General features: G+C 33.1%; 2 protein-coding genes across 2 annotated transcripts; both read left to right on the plus strand.

The window, feature by feature from the left end:
- Positions 1–8199: 8199 nt before the first annotated feature.
- LOC145636007 (uncharacterized) lies at positions 8200–9714 on the plus strand. The gene has a single exon (XM_081687447.1). The coding sequence runs from the start codon at positions 8200–8202 to the stop codon at positions 9712–9714; it is 1515 nt and encodes a 504-aa protein (XP_081543573.1).
- A 2449-nt stretch (positions 9715–12163) lies between these two features.
- LOC145636016 (uncharacterized) lies at positions 12164–12685 on the plus strand. The gene has a single exon (XM_081687458.1). It carries the CDS (start codon positions 12164–12166, stop codon positions 12683–12685), a length of 522 nt encoding a protein of 173 aa, XP_081543584.1.
- Positions 12686–17767: the final 5082 nt, after the last annotated feature.

A 17767-nucleotide genomic window follows, 5' to 3' on the forward strand; every position in this document is an offset into this window, starting at 1 on the left:
AAGAAGATTTGTTGCAATGTAGCTCCTTACACAAACAATTTTGAAAATGATTATTTGGTCGACATCTAAATGCATTCTCCTAGAAAACAATGAAAGATTGTTATATACATGCGGGTGTACCGTACACCTATGATATTTTGTACTCATTTTGATTGTTTTTCATTTAATTATTAAATGAAGAGCAAAAAACTAACCTTGGTTAGTTGGGTATACAATGCACCCGAGTGTATATAACAAATTTTAGAGAAGAATGGTTTCAGGTGTTGCTTGTTTCGCATACATAATCATATGTACTCGTATATAAGAAGTGATTTTAAGTTGGGAAATTTTACTTCCCAAAATTGGAAAAAATGGTACTTAATTGATCTACTCCCTCCGTTCCAATGTATAGTTCCTTTTTGTGTTTTTTCATGGTATTTAAGAAATGAGAGAAGAAAGTGGATGAAATACATTAAATTAATAGTGGAAAATAGCTAGACAAAAGTACAAAACAAGTGGATAATTTAAGAGGAAAAAAGTGAAAAGTATAGTTAGAGATAAAAGTTAGAGATAGAAAGTGAAAAAAAGTACAAGACAAGTGGATAATTTAAAGGTAAATTAGGAAGTTAAATGAATAAAGTTAAAAAAAAATGAATGTATAATAATCTTTACATATTATCTAAAAATAGAAACAGGAACAACATTTTGGATCTCCAAAATAGAAAAACAGTAATTATAAAAGGGGACGAAGGGAGTACAATATATTTTCTACATTAAAAAAAGGTACTCCCTCCGTCCCCCATTGATAGTCACTTTTGCTAAAAAATCACGGGAATTAAGGAGAAATAAAGAAAGTACATTGAAAAAGTAAATTTACATTAAGTATGCAAAAAAAAGTAGAGAGGGAAAGTAATTAAATTATATGGGAAAGTAAAATTTACATGAAAAAGTTAAATTTGCACAAATATTTTTGCAAATGTTAGAGATTTTTGGTAAAAAATAATAATATTAATAGTACTTGAAAAAAGCAAATATGACTAACATTTTGAGTCACCAAAAATGGCAAAAGTAACTATCAATGGGGGACGGAGGGGGTATAATAATAAGGTGCAATTAGCAATATATGTAATTAAAAATAAAAAGTAATATTTGATGTTTTCAATTACAATTAAGATGGAGATATTTTTCAAAAAGTTCTCTACTTTTTATTCCACTTTCTCTCTATAACTTTTGTCTATAATTGTATTTTTTTACTTTTTCCCCCTTAAATTATCCACTTGTTTTGTACTTTTGTCTAACTTTTTTCCACTTTTAATGCACTTCGTCCGCTTTCTTATCTCATTTCTTTTTTTTTTCTTTTTTTTTTTTTTGTGAAAATCTCATTTCTTAAATTGAAAAAACACAAACGGATACTATATAGTAGGACGGATGAAGTACATGTATGTTTCTATCAAAAGAATGTACTTTTTGACAATATTCCCTCTTTTTGATGAATTGTCTTCAATTTTTTTTATTTACTTCCTCCGTTACGTATTATCTGCAACAAAATGAGTTGCACATTTCCCAAGAAGAAACTTTTAAGGGAGATTAATTAAGGAAAAGCTCAAATAATTAAAGTCATAAAAAAACCCAACACCAGTACACTGCCACCAGAAACAACCAGACTAGCAACCACCAAAAACCACCCAGACCCACAACCACCCAAAACCGCCCAGACCCACAACCACCAAAACCGACAAGACCTACAACCACCCACAGACCCGAAATCACCCAAACCTGCAACCGACCAGACCATAACCATGCAAAACCAACCAGACCTGTAACCACCCAGAATCGACCAGCGCAACCACCAAACCCATAACCTCGGCCCTCCCCTCTCCCACCGAATCAACCACCACCCACCCACCATCTCCCCAATCACCAAAACCCACAACCACCCACTCACCTTCCCCTCTGCTCGAAGTCGACAACCACCCACCGCCCTCCCCTCTCCTCGAAATCACCACCAACCACCCTAAAATATGAAGAAAAAAAACTTAATTTGGAAAGTATTACCTCCTCATCGCTAATTTGGGGTTAAAAGTAATTTTGACATCATTTTCCAACACTTTTTCTCTCTCTTCAATAATTACCAATTATCTTTTCTTTATGTCTATCTCTCTCTTACCCCATATGCATATTTGTACTTCTTAATCATGGGTTTTAAAAACTCTCCAACTCTCTAAGCTCTTTAATTCCCATGAAAAATGAAAAGTAGATGTGTAGATAAGGGACTGAGAGAGTAGTGTTTTTTGTGATGAGTGAATTTAAATTTATTACTCTGCATTTAAGATACTTCATCCGCTCCTGGAAGTTCGACTTACTTTACATTTGCATAGTCTTCGTTTCTTCAATGAACATCGCATATATTCGACTATGTATTAGTGAAAATTATAAAAGTTGATATTTGAAATTTCTTTAATAAGAGGAATCTAATAAGATCCCTCATATTAATTTATGGCTATTAAATAAATCATAATATATGGTCAAAGTTGTTTTATTTTAACTAGATGAATAGTAACTGAGTCGAACTTTTAACAACGGATGTAATATATAAACTTAAAATTAAATAAAAATATAGACTTGGTGGGTTTAAGAGGAAAACTTCCGATAAAAAAATCTCACTTTAGATGACATTCTTAATTACAGTCAAGGCCTGTTCACTTTAGCTTAATTTCACTTCACTTTAGTTCAGTTCAGCTCCAATCAATTCAGTTCAGTTTTTAATTTTCTTCTCTCAAAAAATATTCATTTCAGCTCCAAGCAGTTCAATTCTGCTTACTTCAATAAATGTGAACATACGCTAATTCACATTTCTCTAAAATTTATTAGAAATAAAAGTTTACATTAAGGGTATGTTCTCATTGACTGAACTGAATTGAACTGAACTGAACAGAACTGAACTGAACTGAGCTGAACTGAACTGAACTGAAATGAAATGAATATTTTATAAGAGAAGGAAATAAGAAGCTGAAATGAACTGAACTGAACTGAGCTGAGCTTAGCTTAGCTGAACTGAACTGAACTGAATTTCAACGTAAGAGAACAGGCCCTAAGTCGGTCAAATCTCAAAAAAGGAGTTTTATAATAATTGTAAGTTGAAAATATCTAAGGTGGTGCGTGACTGATTTATTTTTATATTGTAGCATGGTATTAATTACAAAGGTTTTTTTTGTATATTTCTAAGAGACATTAATTAAATGGTTGAAAAGGTTGCAAGCTTTAAAAGGTTGGAAAGCAAAGAGCAGCATAACATACTTTGGCTGGCTTGATGTTACTCTGTACGGATTAATTCTCAGTTGTCACTATTACATATAGTAGCCAACTAGCCATGAGCCCATGGTTAGATTTATATATAATCACAAATTTAATTCAATAGAAAATACTCCCTTTGTCCCTCATTGATAGTTACTTTTGCCATTTTTGTGACTCAAAATGTTAGTCACTTTTGTTTTTTTCAAGTACCATTAATATTAATTTTTTTACCAAAATTCTCTAACATTTGCAAAAATATTTGTGCAAATTTAACTTTCCCATGTAAAATTTACTTTTCCGTGTACTTTAATTACTTTCTCTCTCTACTTTTCTTGCATACCCAATGTAAATTTACTTTTTAATGTACTTTCTTTATTTCTCCTTAATTCCCGTGATTTTATTAGTAAAAGTGACTATCAATGGGGGACGGAGGGAGTAAAATTTGGTTTTTGGATGGAGTTTGAATCCAATTCAATGCAAATTTTCACCAAATCTAATCCAATTTAGGTTATGTTCACTTCACCTTATTTTTGCTAAATTGAAATTATATTTATTGAACTGAAATTATTTTTGCTGAACTTAAAACTATTTTTACTTAATTGAAATTAATTTTGTTAAATTGAAATTATTTTTACTAATTCTCTATTATATTTCTTTTTAGAATTACTGAATTTTAGTGAACTAAAATTAATTTTACTGAATTGAAATTAATTTTACTGAGCTTAACTTATTTTTATTGAACTAAAATTAATTTTACTAATTTTTTTAAGTGAACTGAACAGGGCTTTATAACTAGTCATTTTTTATTATTATATTAGCATGTGAACCTTATTTTGAAATAATAAATCACAGGTAAAATGGAAATTAAAAATCCAACCTTTGAGCGGTCTGACACTAAAAATCCAACCTTTCATCAATCTCACAAAAATTCAACCTTTATACCCCCACCTCCATCTAAAGATCCATTACCTGTTGTTGACCGATTTTTGTAAGTTATACGTCACGTGTCAGTTATTAATAGGTCCATTATTTTTTTAATTATTAAAAAAAAAATCAGACAACCCAGCCCCACCCTCTCCTTCCCTGACCACCCCATCTCCACCACCCATCAGCCAACCCACATTGCACTTCCCCATTTCCGTCATGCCAGCCACTCAGCTTACCCACCGTCGAATCCCCTAACCCCCAAAAATCTCCCTGGCCTGCCTGAAACACAGCCCGAAAAACCACCCTTTTCCCGATCGACCACTACTTGCCCATCCCACCCTTCGCAAGCCCTGACTCCCCTACCCCTCCACGAACCCAGAAGCCTAGCCCAACTTCCACCATTAGGGGATTTGCATTATTGATTGGAATTTTGGATTTGTGGGTGTGTTCAATCGTTGGTTTATTGATTTTTGTATACCAAATGTTATAATTGTTGGTATTTATATATATATGGATGTATCTTATAATGCATTGGTTAGAGACCCTTAGAGTTAATGCATAGATTATGCGCTTAACTTGTTCATGATTTAGAAATCAGATATGGCCATGGTGTTGTCTTATCATTGAATAAAGTGTGATCATGGTGTTATCATGATTTAGAAAATCAGAAATGGCCATGGCCATGGTGTTATCAAAAGGGAGGCTGCATTGTGGATTTGTGGTTTGGTGGTTGGGCGTTGGTTTGGGAAGAGAGAGAGAGTGAAAGAGGAGGAAGAGGGTGAATTTGGGTAGGGCGGGCCGGGTAAGTGGTGGCAGAGGTGGTGGTGGCGGAGGTGTGGGCAACTCTGAAACAGTTTTTGAGGAGAAAGGAGTGAGAAGTGTAAGTGAGAGAATTAAAAAAATAATAATTTTTTTTAATCTGTTTAACCGGTTAAAGGTTAAATGGATTTGTTGGTGAAGGTGGGGTACAAAGGTTGGATTTTTGTGAGATTAATGGAAGGTTGAATTTTTAATGTCAGACCACTTAAAGGTTGGATTTTTCTTTTTCATTTTTCCTAAATTAAATTAAAAAGGCACAAGCCTAACAAAAGTCTTAAAATTCCATATATAACCATCTTATGAGTTTAAATAAAATTCTAAAATTAAGTGACAAACATAATATAACTCTAAAAGGTGATTAACTATTAATATGATTACAGTTTGTTTATGGTGTTTTTATGCTAACACATTTATTTGAATATTTTATTTAAGATAAAATTGAGTTCAATCAAACTTAATTGATTTAAAAAGATTTAATTCAGATTCAACTAGAGTGAAACCCGTGTAATGTACGGGTTATTTGTATTTTTTAAAGCAAATATATTTTTGTATTTATGTGATCTCATGCGTTTCTAAGGAGTATTTTATTCGTTGTATGTAGTATATCATTTAATGTTTTTATTTTATAAATAAATTGTTAATTTTCTCTCACTTGTTATATATTTAGATAAAATTCCCAATTTCAAAAGATAATATTATATTTAATTAATTTTGCTTATGTGGCATTTAAATTATTTAATTCTAAAATAATTTATAATTCTCTTATTTTATTGGCCATCACTAAAATTTATAATTTTACATGACGCGTTAATTTTTTTTTATCCTTGATGAAAACCGTGCGATGCACATTTTATTTGAATTTTTTAAAACAAAATTTTTGTTTATTTATGTGCTGAAATTTGTTACTCCCTTCATTTTAAATACTTGCTCCACTTTCATTTCCAAACGTTTTTCAGTACTTACTCCATTTTCTTATTTGGAAGCTTTTATAATATTTAATAATTTTTCTCACCTAGTGGACCCACCATAAATATATTTTATTAATTTCATATTCTCTCTCCTTCAATTATTTCCACTACTTTTGCTTTTTATATTTTTTTTTATTCTTTCACCTTTATCTAAAATAAAAGTATTAGAAAATTTTGACTTTTGGTACCTCGAGAATGGCCTCATTTGATTTTTGATACCCATCTAAAATTTTATTTTATTTTGGTACCCATTAAAGTTACAAAATATAGATTTTGGTACCACTTAACAAAATCCGTTAGGGTTCGTTTAAGTAGGGCCAATTATTTAATGATTTAGTTTATTTAAATTAAAGGAAAAACATAAAATTAAAAAAAAAACAACTTCAAAAGAAAAAAAAAAAAAAAAAAAAAAAAAAGCCACTACACCCTTCCCCCTTCCCCGCCAGCCATCCTTCCCCTTCCCCAAGCCGGGTGCTAGTTCCTCGGCGCTGGCATCGGCGACCCTACCCCTCCACTTCCCTCCTCTAATCTCACCCGCAACCCCGCCTACATGTTTTTCCCCTTCCCTGAAACCCTAGCACAACCACATAAACCACCACAAAAATCGTTCCCTCCCTCCCATAAACCCCGAATCACTCCTTCCCTCACCCCGAAACCCTAGCGGCTAGGGTTTTCGATGGTAGGGAACGAGTGTTTGGGTTTTTCGGGAGTGGGGGAGGTGAATTAGGGAGATTCGTGTGGTGGTTGTGGCGGAAGGAGTGTGTTAGAATTATTGAAGCATCAGCCACACAGGGAGGGGGGGACTAAGGGTGGATGATAGGTGGCGGTTGTTCTTGGGGTTCTCGAAAATTGCACAGAGAGGAGGGCTAAGGGTGGCTGGGAGTTGGCAGGATTGTGACTGAGCCCCACTAACGAAAAGTTAATAGAAGTTGGAAGGAGGTACCAAAACCTATAATTTTGAAATTTGATGGGTATCAAAGTAAAATAAAATTTTTAAAGGGTATCAAAAGTCGACGTGGTCCATTTTTGAGGTACCAAAAGTCAAATCTTAATCTAACCACAAAAGACACATGTACCCATCCTATTACACTTCTCTATCTTATTCTCTAATCCAAGTGTTACATGTCTTCTTACATTTTTAATGTAATAAGTCTTTCTTTTACTCTTTTATTAAACTTATATTTCATTTTCCATTCATCTCAAATTAAATCACATTTTCGATCACACGTTATAACTATAATGACTTATTGATATTTTCTCACTCATCTTTCAATGTGATTTTTTGTGAACAATTCGTGCATTACATGGGCTAAAAGACTAGTTAAAAAAAATGTGATAATTAATTTGAGATGAATAGGATGTTTTTTCAATAACGAAGAGTCTTACAGAGAACTCCGTATTAAATTTGCCTCAAAGTATATGCATTTGAAATACTAACTTTACTTATTTTTGTTGCTATGAAGTCAATTCAAAAGGATTGACGATCAAGACCTTGCATTAGAATCAATTGTAAATCATAAGTATTTTCATGAATCTCATGATGTTATCTTTTATACTATATTACTATGTACTCCCTCCGCAAACAGTTATCTGCAACAACTGTACTTTTTACGGACTCCTAGACAAAACTTTTAGGGAAGTTTAATTACATTTTGGTGTGTTTAATTAAGTTTTATATTGGAGGGAAAGAAGAGAGAGAAAGTGGTCCAACTTGATTTACTTTATGCATGTGGGTGCTTTTGAGTGGGAAAATGGAGAGAGAAAGTGGTCCACTCAATTGTTTTGGGCGGAAATCTGTCACCAAAATGTAGAGGGAATGTACTTTTCCCTCTATTTTTTTTTGGTGTGAAAAATTGAAAATTTCAGATTTCCACCAAAACTTTGAAATTTTTTCAAATTTCACCAACTTTTCACACATTCATTCACACTTTCAGCAAGTTTAAAACAATTCAAGTGCCATATAAAAGGGCACCTACCATAGAGTTAGCAATAAATACAGACCATAAGAATTCAGTTTCTTCCAAAACAAACCCCCACCAATTCCTAACATAATTAGTCCAAAATATACACTGCCTAAACTAAGATTAGTCCTAAACTAAGGGCAGCAGTAGGGTTCCGCTTCTTTGAGGTCTTCACAAAAAACTTCAGCAAAAAAAAAACTTCATCACCTTCATTCACCATCTGCAAAAAAAAAAGAGAGGGGACCACACACATGGAAGAATATTTTGATCAGGATTTTTTTGATATAGAACAACTACTCAACGAGGGACCATATCAGTACATCAGTGCTGATGAAAGCATGGAAGAAGACTTCAGTGAAGGGGATAACAGTGACCAGGAAGGGGACAACACTGATGAGGAACATCAGACACAAGCACATCCAACAAGCAAAAAGCAACTTAGTGTTGATACAAAAAGGCATCTGGTAGATGATTTTCTACTCAACATACATGAGGGGGAACTCAAAAGGGGATTTTTATCACACATTGCAAGAAAGTATGGAATTCACAGAAGCACATTACAGAGGGTCTGGAAATTTGTTAAGGACAGCATAGCTCAAGGGAATGTAATTGATGTCAGAAGCAGAAAACTAGGCAAAACTGGTCCAAAACCTAGGGACATATCAGATGAGTTCTTGCAATTTGTGCCTTTGTACAAAAGGACAACAGAGAGGAGCTATGCAGCTGCTCTCAAAATCTCCCATGGATTTATCCACAAGCTAAAGAAAAAGGGCAGATTAAGAACACATACAGCAGCAAACCATCCAGCACTCACATCTAATCACAAAGTGGCAAGACTGAAGTGGGCACTAGGGCACATTCATCCCATTCCAGCAGTTGGAAATCCAACTTTTATTGACATGCAACAGGATATTCACATTGATGAGAAATGGTTCTACATGAACCCTAAAACTAGGAGGTTCTATCTTTTACCAAAGGAAGAAAACCCATACAGATGTCAGCAATCAAAGAGGTATAAAATCAAAGCAATGTTCATGGGGGTCATTGGCAAACCATTGTATGACAGCAATGGGAACATGCTACATGATGGGAAGTTTGGTATTTTCCCATTCATCTACCAACAGAGGGCAAAGAAGAAAAGCAAGAACAGAGATGCAGGGGTATTGGAAACTAAGGCAACAGAGAGTGTGAACAAGGAAGAAATCAGGAAGATGTTGTTGAACAATGTTATACCAGCAATCAAAAGACAATGGCATCCAAGTCTTCCTAAAAATATTAACATCCAATGGGACAATGCAAGGCCTCATCAGATTCCTCTGGATGAGGAATTCAATGCAGCCTGCACATCTAATGGGTTCAACATTCAAATGAAATATCAACCAGCACAGTCACCAGACCTTAATGTGCTTGATTTGGGACTCTTTAAGGTCATACAGTCATTACAATATCAATCATTCCCCACCAAAATTGAGGAATTAATAGAGAAAGTCTATGAGGCTTATGAGTGGTTTGATCCCATACTGAACAAGTACACATGGATCACTTTGCAAGGGGTGATGCAGATGATTCTGGAAAAGGAAGGGGGCAACAACTTCAATCCACCACATATGGGTAAGAAGAGGTTGGACAGCCTAGGTATGCTTCCTGAACTGTTGGAATGTGATAAGGGACTCATTCAACAAGCAGTGCACCACCTCAACACACTTTTCATTGAAGTTAATCAAGACATTCTAGACAATACTCAGCTGGAGGTGGATGCAGATTAGGGACAAGGGCAGAACACCATTCAAGCAAGGCATGACTTCCACACATAACCAAACAAGTGAACAAAACAAGTTTTTTGACAATGTAAGCAATTGTATTTTGTTTATGCTTAGACTGATTTGGTTATGTGTATTTTGCTAGATTAAATTTTCAAATTTAAGGCAGTCATGTGATGAATGGGTATGATCAGAAACTTTTTGAGTTGTAAAATATTGTGCTGAAATGAATTAAGTATGGATTGACATAGTTTGTTTATATTCCATTAGTTAGGTTACTTTGTTTTCATTGGAATGGTGTAAGGTGGATACCTCAACAACAACTGTGAACCACACTTGTTGGAGCAAAGCCCCCTAACACATTCAAGTCAAAGTCAGTCCCTTCATAATTTGGAAGTTGTGCATTAAGACATGAATCATAGAGGGACTCAAACATTCATAGCACACCAACACAGTTGCAAGAACTAAAGGCATCAATTCAATAGGACTGTGTAGGCACCAACACATGCCTCATCATGCATCAAACTACCATTCCCTTGGCCATATATCATACCATCATCATAGAAGCAACATCATATAAGCAACATATGTCAGAGCACTGAACACACACACAAGGTAAAACTAACATCATATAAGCACCATATATCATAGCATCAACTCAATCACCAACAATGAGTACTAGAGACTGCCACAAACCATAAACTAACATAAGGGACTCAATAAGCTAGCCAAAAAATGTTCAAAATTAACCAGCATATGCAACAACATTAAAAACCATGCAAAATTAGGGTTCAAAAATAGTTACGCTGCGCAGATCAGTTGTTGGGAGGGAAATCATTAGGGTACTTGGCCCTAAGGACAGCCAAATAGTCAGGGTCCCAGTCGATGTAGTCCCGGTTGAAGACAGATCTGACTCTTTTCTTCCCCGGTGAGTTGGAGGAAGACGCAGTGGACTTTAGGGACTCAGGTAAGACCCTCCCCCCATACACAGGAGAGTCAGGGAGCACAAAAACCTCTACAGGGGGCTGCGCAACTTGAACCTCAACACAATCAGAGTCATCAGCAGATTTCTCGACCACCGCTATAGCGTTGGAAGTGCCAGCATCACCCTCCTCAACATTGTTGAGGCCCATCTCCCCACCCGATGCATCTTTCAAGCCTAGATCTGGCCCCTCCCCCTCCATAGAAGCCTCCTTCTTCTGCTCCTCTTCGTCGCTGGACACGTACTCTGACAGTTTCGCTCCGATTTTCCCTCGAACGTATCTCCGGAAGTACGATGTGCAACGGCGAACTGGTTTAAGTTGACCACTACCTCACTGCAGCTTGTAAAGTGTAGATCCCTCAGATATACGAGCAGGGGTGTCGTTTCGAGGGGACTCATTTGGATCTGGGTTCATTTTCGAAGAGGGAGCAGAGAAAATTTGGAGTTAGGGTTTCGCAGGAGAGAGAACAAGAGAGAGATTAGGAGAGAGACTGAGAAAATGAAAGTGAAATGAGGGGTTTTTATGAAGTTTTGGAGATTTCTCCAGAATTGATGAAGGAGGCATCGTAATCGAGAGAAATTCAATGAAGAACATTGAATGAGGCAGTTGGGAGATGAGAGGGTGTGGATGTGAGAGAGTGTGAGGGTGTTAATTTTTGGTGGGAATCATTAGTGTAATAGATGATTATGATGTAATTAAAACAAGTTACACAACATTAAATTTAAAAAGTAAGGATAAATCAGTCTTTTACCACTTACATTATTACTATAAAAGGAAACAAAAAAATTTGTTGCACATAATAGAAGCAGCCATTTTTGGCAAATGTTGCAGATAATTGTGGGCGGAGGGAGTAGTTTAGTTAAAATTAAAATTTGCCAAATCAAACATGCTTACATTCTAATGACAAAATACCAAATCATCAATCTCATCATATATTGGTGAAAATAGATAATTTATGACCATTAACAAACGTATATCTTTTCTAACAATAGACGGGGTAATACATGTTTTCCCTAAATTTAGGAATCACATAGAAGATTATGATACGTCGGCAAACCCAAATAAGATAATTAAAAAGATTGAATCTTTAAAAAGAAACGCAGTACATGAAGTAGTACGTGGACGATGAGATGAATTTTCAACATTTTAAACGAATCTCATTCATTACATCTTCTTCATTTCCATCAATAAAAAAAGAACGACTTTTAACGATTAATAAAATAAAATGAAAATTAAAAAAAAAAAATGAGAAAAAGATAGCAGCGTCTCGTGATGACCAAACGATTCGCGCCCACACGCAGCGACCCCATCCTTGTATTTTCCATTTTCTCTCTCCTCACTATTTAAACCACTTTCTCTTCTTCATATTTTCATCATACTTTACTACGCATTATTTGATATTTCTTTCTCTCTCTAAAATAAACTCTACATTTTAATTTGTTGTGTTTTTCTTTTACTTGCTATTTTTAAACATGGAGGAGCTCAAACTGAGTCAGAAAAAGCGAGTCCGAGTCGACGACTCGAACCCACCCGAGTTCGACGCCAAGAGGGTTCGAGAGGATCTTCTGAGCATACTCGACGACTCGGACCATGTACGCGAGCGTGACTCAGTGAGTCAGACTCACGATCTCGACTCGGTGATTCGGAGCTTTGAAGAGGAGATTACGGGTTCAGGATCTCGGTCTTCTCCGGTGAATATTGTCGATTTAACGTCGGATTCCGGGGAATATCCGCCGGAAATTGGACAGGTTTGTGAAAACGACGTCGGATTATTTAAGGAGAGTGAGAGTGAGACACGCGTCGGTGATGTTGCGTCTGAGTTGGCGGGGGTAGGTGAGTTTTGGGATTTTCCGAGTTATGACTCGTTTGGGCTTACGATCGGGTATGAGCAGGACCACAATGATTACGTGGCATTAGATGGGATATTTGATCATTCCGATGTTAATTTCGGGTCGGATTTTTTATGGAGACCCGATACCATGCCCGCTGTTTGAATCAATTTATTTTTGAGAAATGACCATGAAAAAAATAATGATTTAAAGTTAATGTACAAAATGTTGCTTCGTCTATAGAGAAACTGTAGAAGTTTGTGATTTCATTTACTTAGTTTTGATGAGAAAATTAGTTTAGGGATGTTTGGTTACAGGATATCTTGATATGACTTGATCTGTAAGAAATTTCAGATGTTAGATGAAAATTACTTCGTATTACAGATTTACAGAGTAGTTCTATATAAAAATATATCATAATGGTTTTTTTTTTTTTTTTTTTTTTTTTTTTTTTTTTTTTTTTGAAGAATCATAATGGTAATAACTTAATACTCCAAATTTTGACAAGTTTGTAAAATATGGATTTATGCAATTTAAGTATTTAACAATCCTATTAGTGTCAATGTGTCATAAATCCTACGGAGTATTAGTGTATAATCAAGATAAATTTAACAAACATGACATAATTTTTTAAAAATGGACGGTTAAGATTATTGTTTTTTGATTTATTTTTAATTAGTAATTTGTATTAAAAATAATATATAAATTATATTTTTATCTTCTAGAAATTATTCTTTAATATTTCAAAATTTTAAAAAAATATATACAAAATAATGAAAAAATGATTTTTAATTAAAATAAATCAAAACACTAATAATCTCAACCGTCCATTTAAAAAAAAATGTGTTAGTCAAAAGTCATAAGACTACATTAGAATTTTACATTCCATAAACATTACGGAGTATTGAAAATTCTAAAGATTTCAAGTGAACAATCAATTACGGAGTAGGAATGAAGTGAATAATATTCTACATACTTAGACCCTATTCTCTTCACCTTAAAAAAATAATATTAAGTAAAAATAATTTCAGTTTAGTAAAAATAAGTTCAGTTCGATAAAATTAATTTCAGTTCAGTAAAAATAATTCAGTTCAGTAAAATTCAATTTTTTTAAATAAGAATTATAATAGAAATCAGTAAAAATAATTTCAGTTCAGTAAAAATAATTTCAGTTCAGTAAAATTAAGTTCAGTTCAGTAAAAATAAGTTCAGTTCAGCAAAATTAAGGTGAATCAAACAGGGCCTTATTCTTCATACATTACAGCGTGAAATGATGTAGTAAAAACAATTTCATAAGCACTCGTAAGTCGTAATACAGAGTATTAAAGGTCAAAACTTTATTGTAAAATTTAATGTGATGAAAGGAGGAACATCATTATAAGAACTTTTTATGAAATCTAGTACTTTAAAGTCAAATTATTGTGTAGAAACATGTTGGGTGCTTATTAGTTATCAATTTTAACATTAAAACACAAAAAAAAAAAAAAAAAAAAAAAAAAAAAAAAAAAAAAAAAAGTAATGTGTAGTGATTAAAAAACTCTCTCTAGGTTTTTGGTGTATGTTTAGGGTGATTATTATCCTGCACTGACGTCCATAGATAGCGAGGAAAAAGAAATAAACTTTGGATAATTCATTAGAGAATATCAAAACAACGTCAATTAGTAATCCTAGTTGTAGTACCCGAATATTTTATGATTTTATATATTATATTTTATTAAAAAAATAGTTATTTTTATTTATTATATAACTTTTCTAATCAAATAATTTTATTTAGAGTTCGAAAAGGTTTAAAACCCTATTTTAATTTAAATATGACTCTTTATTTTTAAGCATATATAAACTATTCTTAATCCGTAAAAGATATTTTTATTATATAAAAAAAAAAAAAGAGCAGCTGCTTTTCCTTTTAGGTTGTGCGCAACTTTCATGCATAAATCAATAAACCCAATTTGACTCTTCTTTAATGTTTCGTTTTATTCTATAATCTCCACCATCATATTACTTGATTTATATGTTAATTGCATCATGAGAGAAGCTGTACAGAATTGTTTGTGGGATTAAAACCGTGAATTGCAAAGTTGTCCACCTAGTTCGTCCCTTGTATTATATATCATGTGCGATTCGTCGAAAGGTAATCACACTATCAACCCTTAATTAGATCGTTTGTTTATAATTTGATTGTATTATTTATTTTATGTAATCACACGAATCTATTTGGAGATGTTTGTATTACTAGCATATGTAATCACACTATCTTAATTAATTTTTTTGACTTGTTTGATTATAAATTGTTAGTATTAATTGTACTCCGTATTGTTATGTGTAAATTTTATAATTTGTGAATTATATATGATCATGATTTATATGTATATGATTAGTGTGTGGTATTATATGATTTAATTGTCGCATTGATTGATTGTGTTATTTTTCTAGGGTTTTTAATGTTGTTGTTTTTATAGGGAGTATTGTTTTATCAAGGTTTTAGGGTTGTTAATGCAGAGTATTATTTTTGGGTGGAGATTTGATTAATTTTGGGTACTAGTATTAGTTCTATAAGAGTTGAGATATTTTATGAACCGAATATGTCGTCATATATGAATTGGGAACCTGTGCCAATATTGAGGTATTATTTGTTATCATGTGAATGGTTATTTGATCAAGTATGAGATCAAAAGGTTGAGAATTATTATTTTGTTCTTGGGTTGAGGCTCGGCGTTATATAACTTAGTCCTTGGCTTGTTGGTAAGAGGGTAATAATCATGAGTTAAGAATGAGGTACAATCTTTATTTATATTTTTTTTTCTATGGTCCCCTACAGTGGGAATTGGCCCGTATGTGGTCTGGTTCAAGGTGTTTTCTAATTATTGGGAGTATTCAAGTTTTTATACTTGTTGGTTTTATTCGAATTACCCATGTCCAAGGCTAGGTATAGAACAATGAGCATAGCACACTTATGGGATATATTGAGTAAAGGTTCGTATTATTATTCGAGGTTGAGTTGTTAAAGGTTATTTTCAGAGTACAATGTGTAATGTAGTTTCGAACTACATTGTTTAATTGAGCTAGTATGGTCTATTATTCAATTATACTCTATATTCTGATTTGTGGTGATTACTCAGCTTTTGCTGACGTGTGTGTTATTTTGTTTTGCTACTTGTGTTTGCGGCCATGTCTTTTTCTTATGGTGGCTCTGCGACGATCTATTTTGGAATTTGTCCTTAATGGTGAGCAGTCAAGATTTTCTAAGCAGGTTGATCAAGTGGTCATAGCTAAAGGAGCTCAAGTGTTTCGATTAGTGTGATGTCACAAATTTGTAAAGTTGTATAAATAGCTCACCTAGTTTATTGGGTTGTAATAATTGGGATTTTGTAAGCCTTAACACTTGACAGGTTGTTGAGTGTGGCGGTAATACTTCCGTTTTAGGAGTATGCTTCCGCAATTTTATTTAAAGGTTGTTTATTTTTCCTTTAATTATTGTTTATTTTTAGTTAGTAAATCGGGGGTGTTACAAAGTGGTATCTGGGAGCTTAGGTTCGATTTAATTACCACTAAAGTCAATTTAAAGTTTTTGGGCGCCTATTGTTTTTAAATCTAACGATTTTGTATTTAAGTACTTGATTTAAAGTTAAAATGTTGTTTTTGAAAATTATTTTATTTAAAATTAATTAATTTAGCATTTATTTAAAATAATAATTATGTATTTATACATATAATTAAATTAGTGTGTTGTATAAATATTTTAAAATAAAATAAATTTTAATATTCATTATACTCTTTTAACTTGGGCACTATTTGTGTCATTTTATCGGTGAGTTTTGGGTAGCCTTAGGATGGGCATATAAGTTGACGAATTCTTTCTATGTGCATTGTATTCAGTTTTTGTGTTATTTAATGTTGAATGAAGTGATTTAAGCAAGGCATTTAAATTATTTATGTGGTATATGGGATGATTGGTGCAATGTAATTAATATGAGTGATCATTATGGGGTATGTGAAGCATGTAGTTATGTGAGTTTGATTTATGGTTATTTAATGATGCTATTTATTGTTTGGGGGGTTACACCCAATGAGAGTTTATTTTACTTGAAGAATGGATGAAACATGTTGTGATAATGAAATACTGAATTGAGAATTGAGTTATGACTTTCTTGTTTTTTGTAAAAGGTTATTACTTGGGAATTTTTGAGAATAAGCTTATGATTTGAAGGAATTGAGTAAGTTTAATTGGGAAATTAGAAGAGCACTGTTGAGCTAGTTAATAAGTATTAAAGTGTGAATACGTGAGTTAAACTACGAGTGTTTCGTAGAGGATTGAGAGATGATTGAGAGGAGAACTACTACCTACGAGATTATAATGAAATGCTTGGTGATGTTTTTATTGAGGTGAGTTACGGGGGCGTAACTCTTTTCTTTTAAGGGGGGTAGAATGCGATGTAATTTCGCGTTTTTTACCTCAATTATGCTATTTATTGCTTGAGTTTGCATGATTTTGCTTATTATTGAACAATATTGTTGTGTTTGCATGCAATTAAAGCATGTAAAATTTGGTCAAGTACGAGTTTATAAAGCATAAAGTTCAGTTTGTTGAGTGTGCATGTTGAGGATCAATTAATTTACAGCAATATAAAACACAAAAGTTTGAATGGTTTTGGAAAATTTATGGCTTTTGGGTTAAGTTTCGAGGGCGAAACTTCTTTTAAGAGGGGTATGTAGATTGTAATCCCCCGTATTTTTAAATATTTTATAAATGAAAATTTATTTTATTTATAATATTTATTTGTTATTTTTCATAATTTAATTTCAAAAGTTTCAAATTATTAATCTGGGTCGAAATTTATTTGAACAAATTATTTTATGCACCTTTATTCTACAATTTATGTCCAATCACACAAGTCTAACCCATTTGTTTACTTAATCGACCCATTATTTTTATGAGGCCCAATATTCTTATTTACCCTACAATTCTCTCCTATAAACACCCCATGAATCCCCAAAAAATTTCCCACACAAAAAGGTTAGTCTTATTTTCTCTCTCCTTTGTTTTATTAATTTGTATAATTATAATTATTGATTTATGGGTTTTGATTTTATTGTTTGAAATTAATTTAATTAGTATCAAATTGTATTTTGATGATTAAACTTTATAATTTCAGATTTTATAAGTGTCATAATTTTTAGATTTTGTAAATTTTATAACCTAGGGTTTTTAATTATTGAAAATCATGATTTTAGGGTTTTTAATGAACA

This window comes from Chenopodium album, chromosome 1, assembly GCF_948465745.1.
Source record: "Chenopodium album chromosome 1, dcCheAlbu1.1, whole genome shotgun sequence".
Classification (NCBI taxonomy): Eukaryota; Viridiplantae; Streptophyta; class Magnoliopsida; order Caryophyllales; family Amaranthaceae; genus Chenopodium; species Chenopodium album.

Coding starts and splice junctions, on each gene's coding strand:
- LOC145636007 (XM_081687447.1), top strand. CDS start 8,200: ATGGAAGAATATTTTGATCAGGATTTTTTTGATATAGAACAACTACTC.
- LOC145636016 (XM_081687458.1), top strand. CDS start 12,164: ATGGAGGAGCTCAAACTGAGTCAGAAAAAGCGAGTCCGAGTCGACGAC.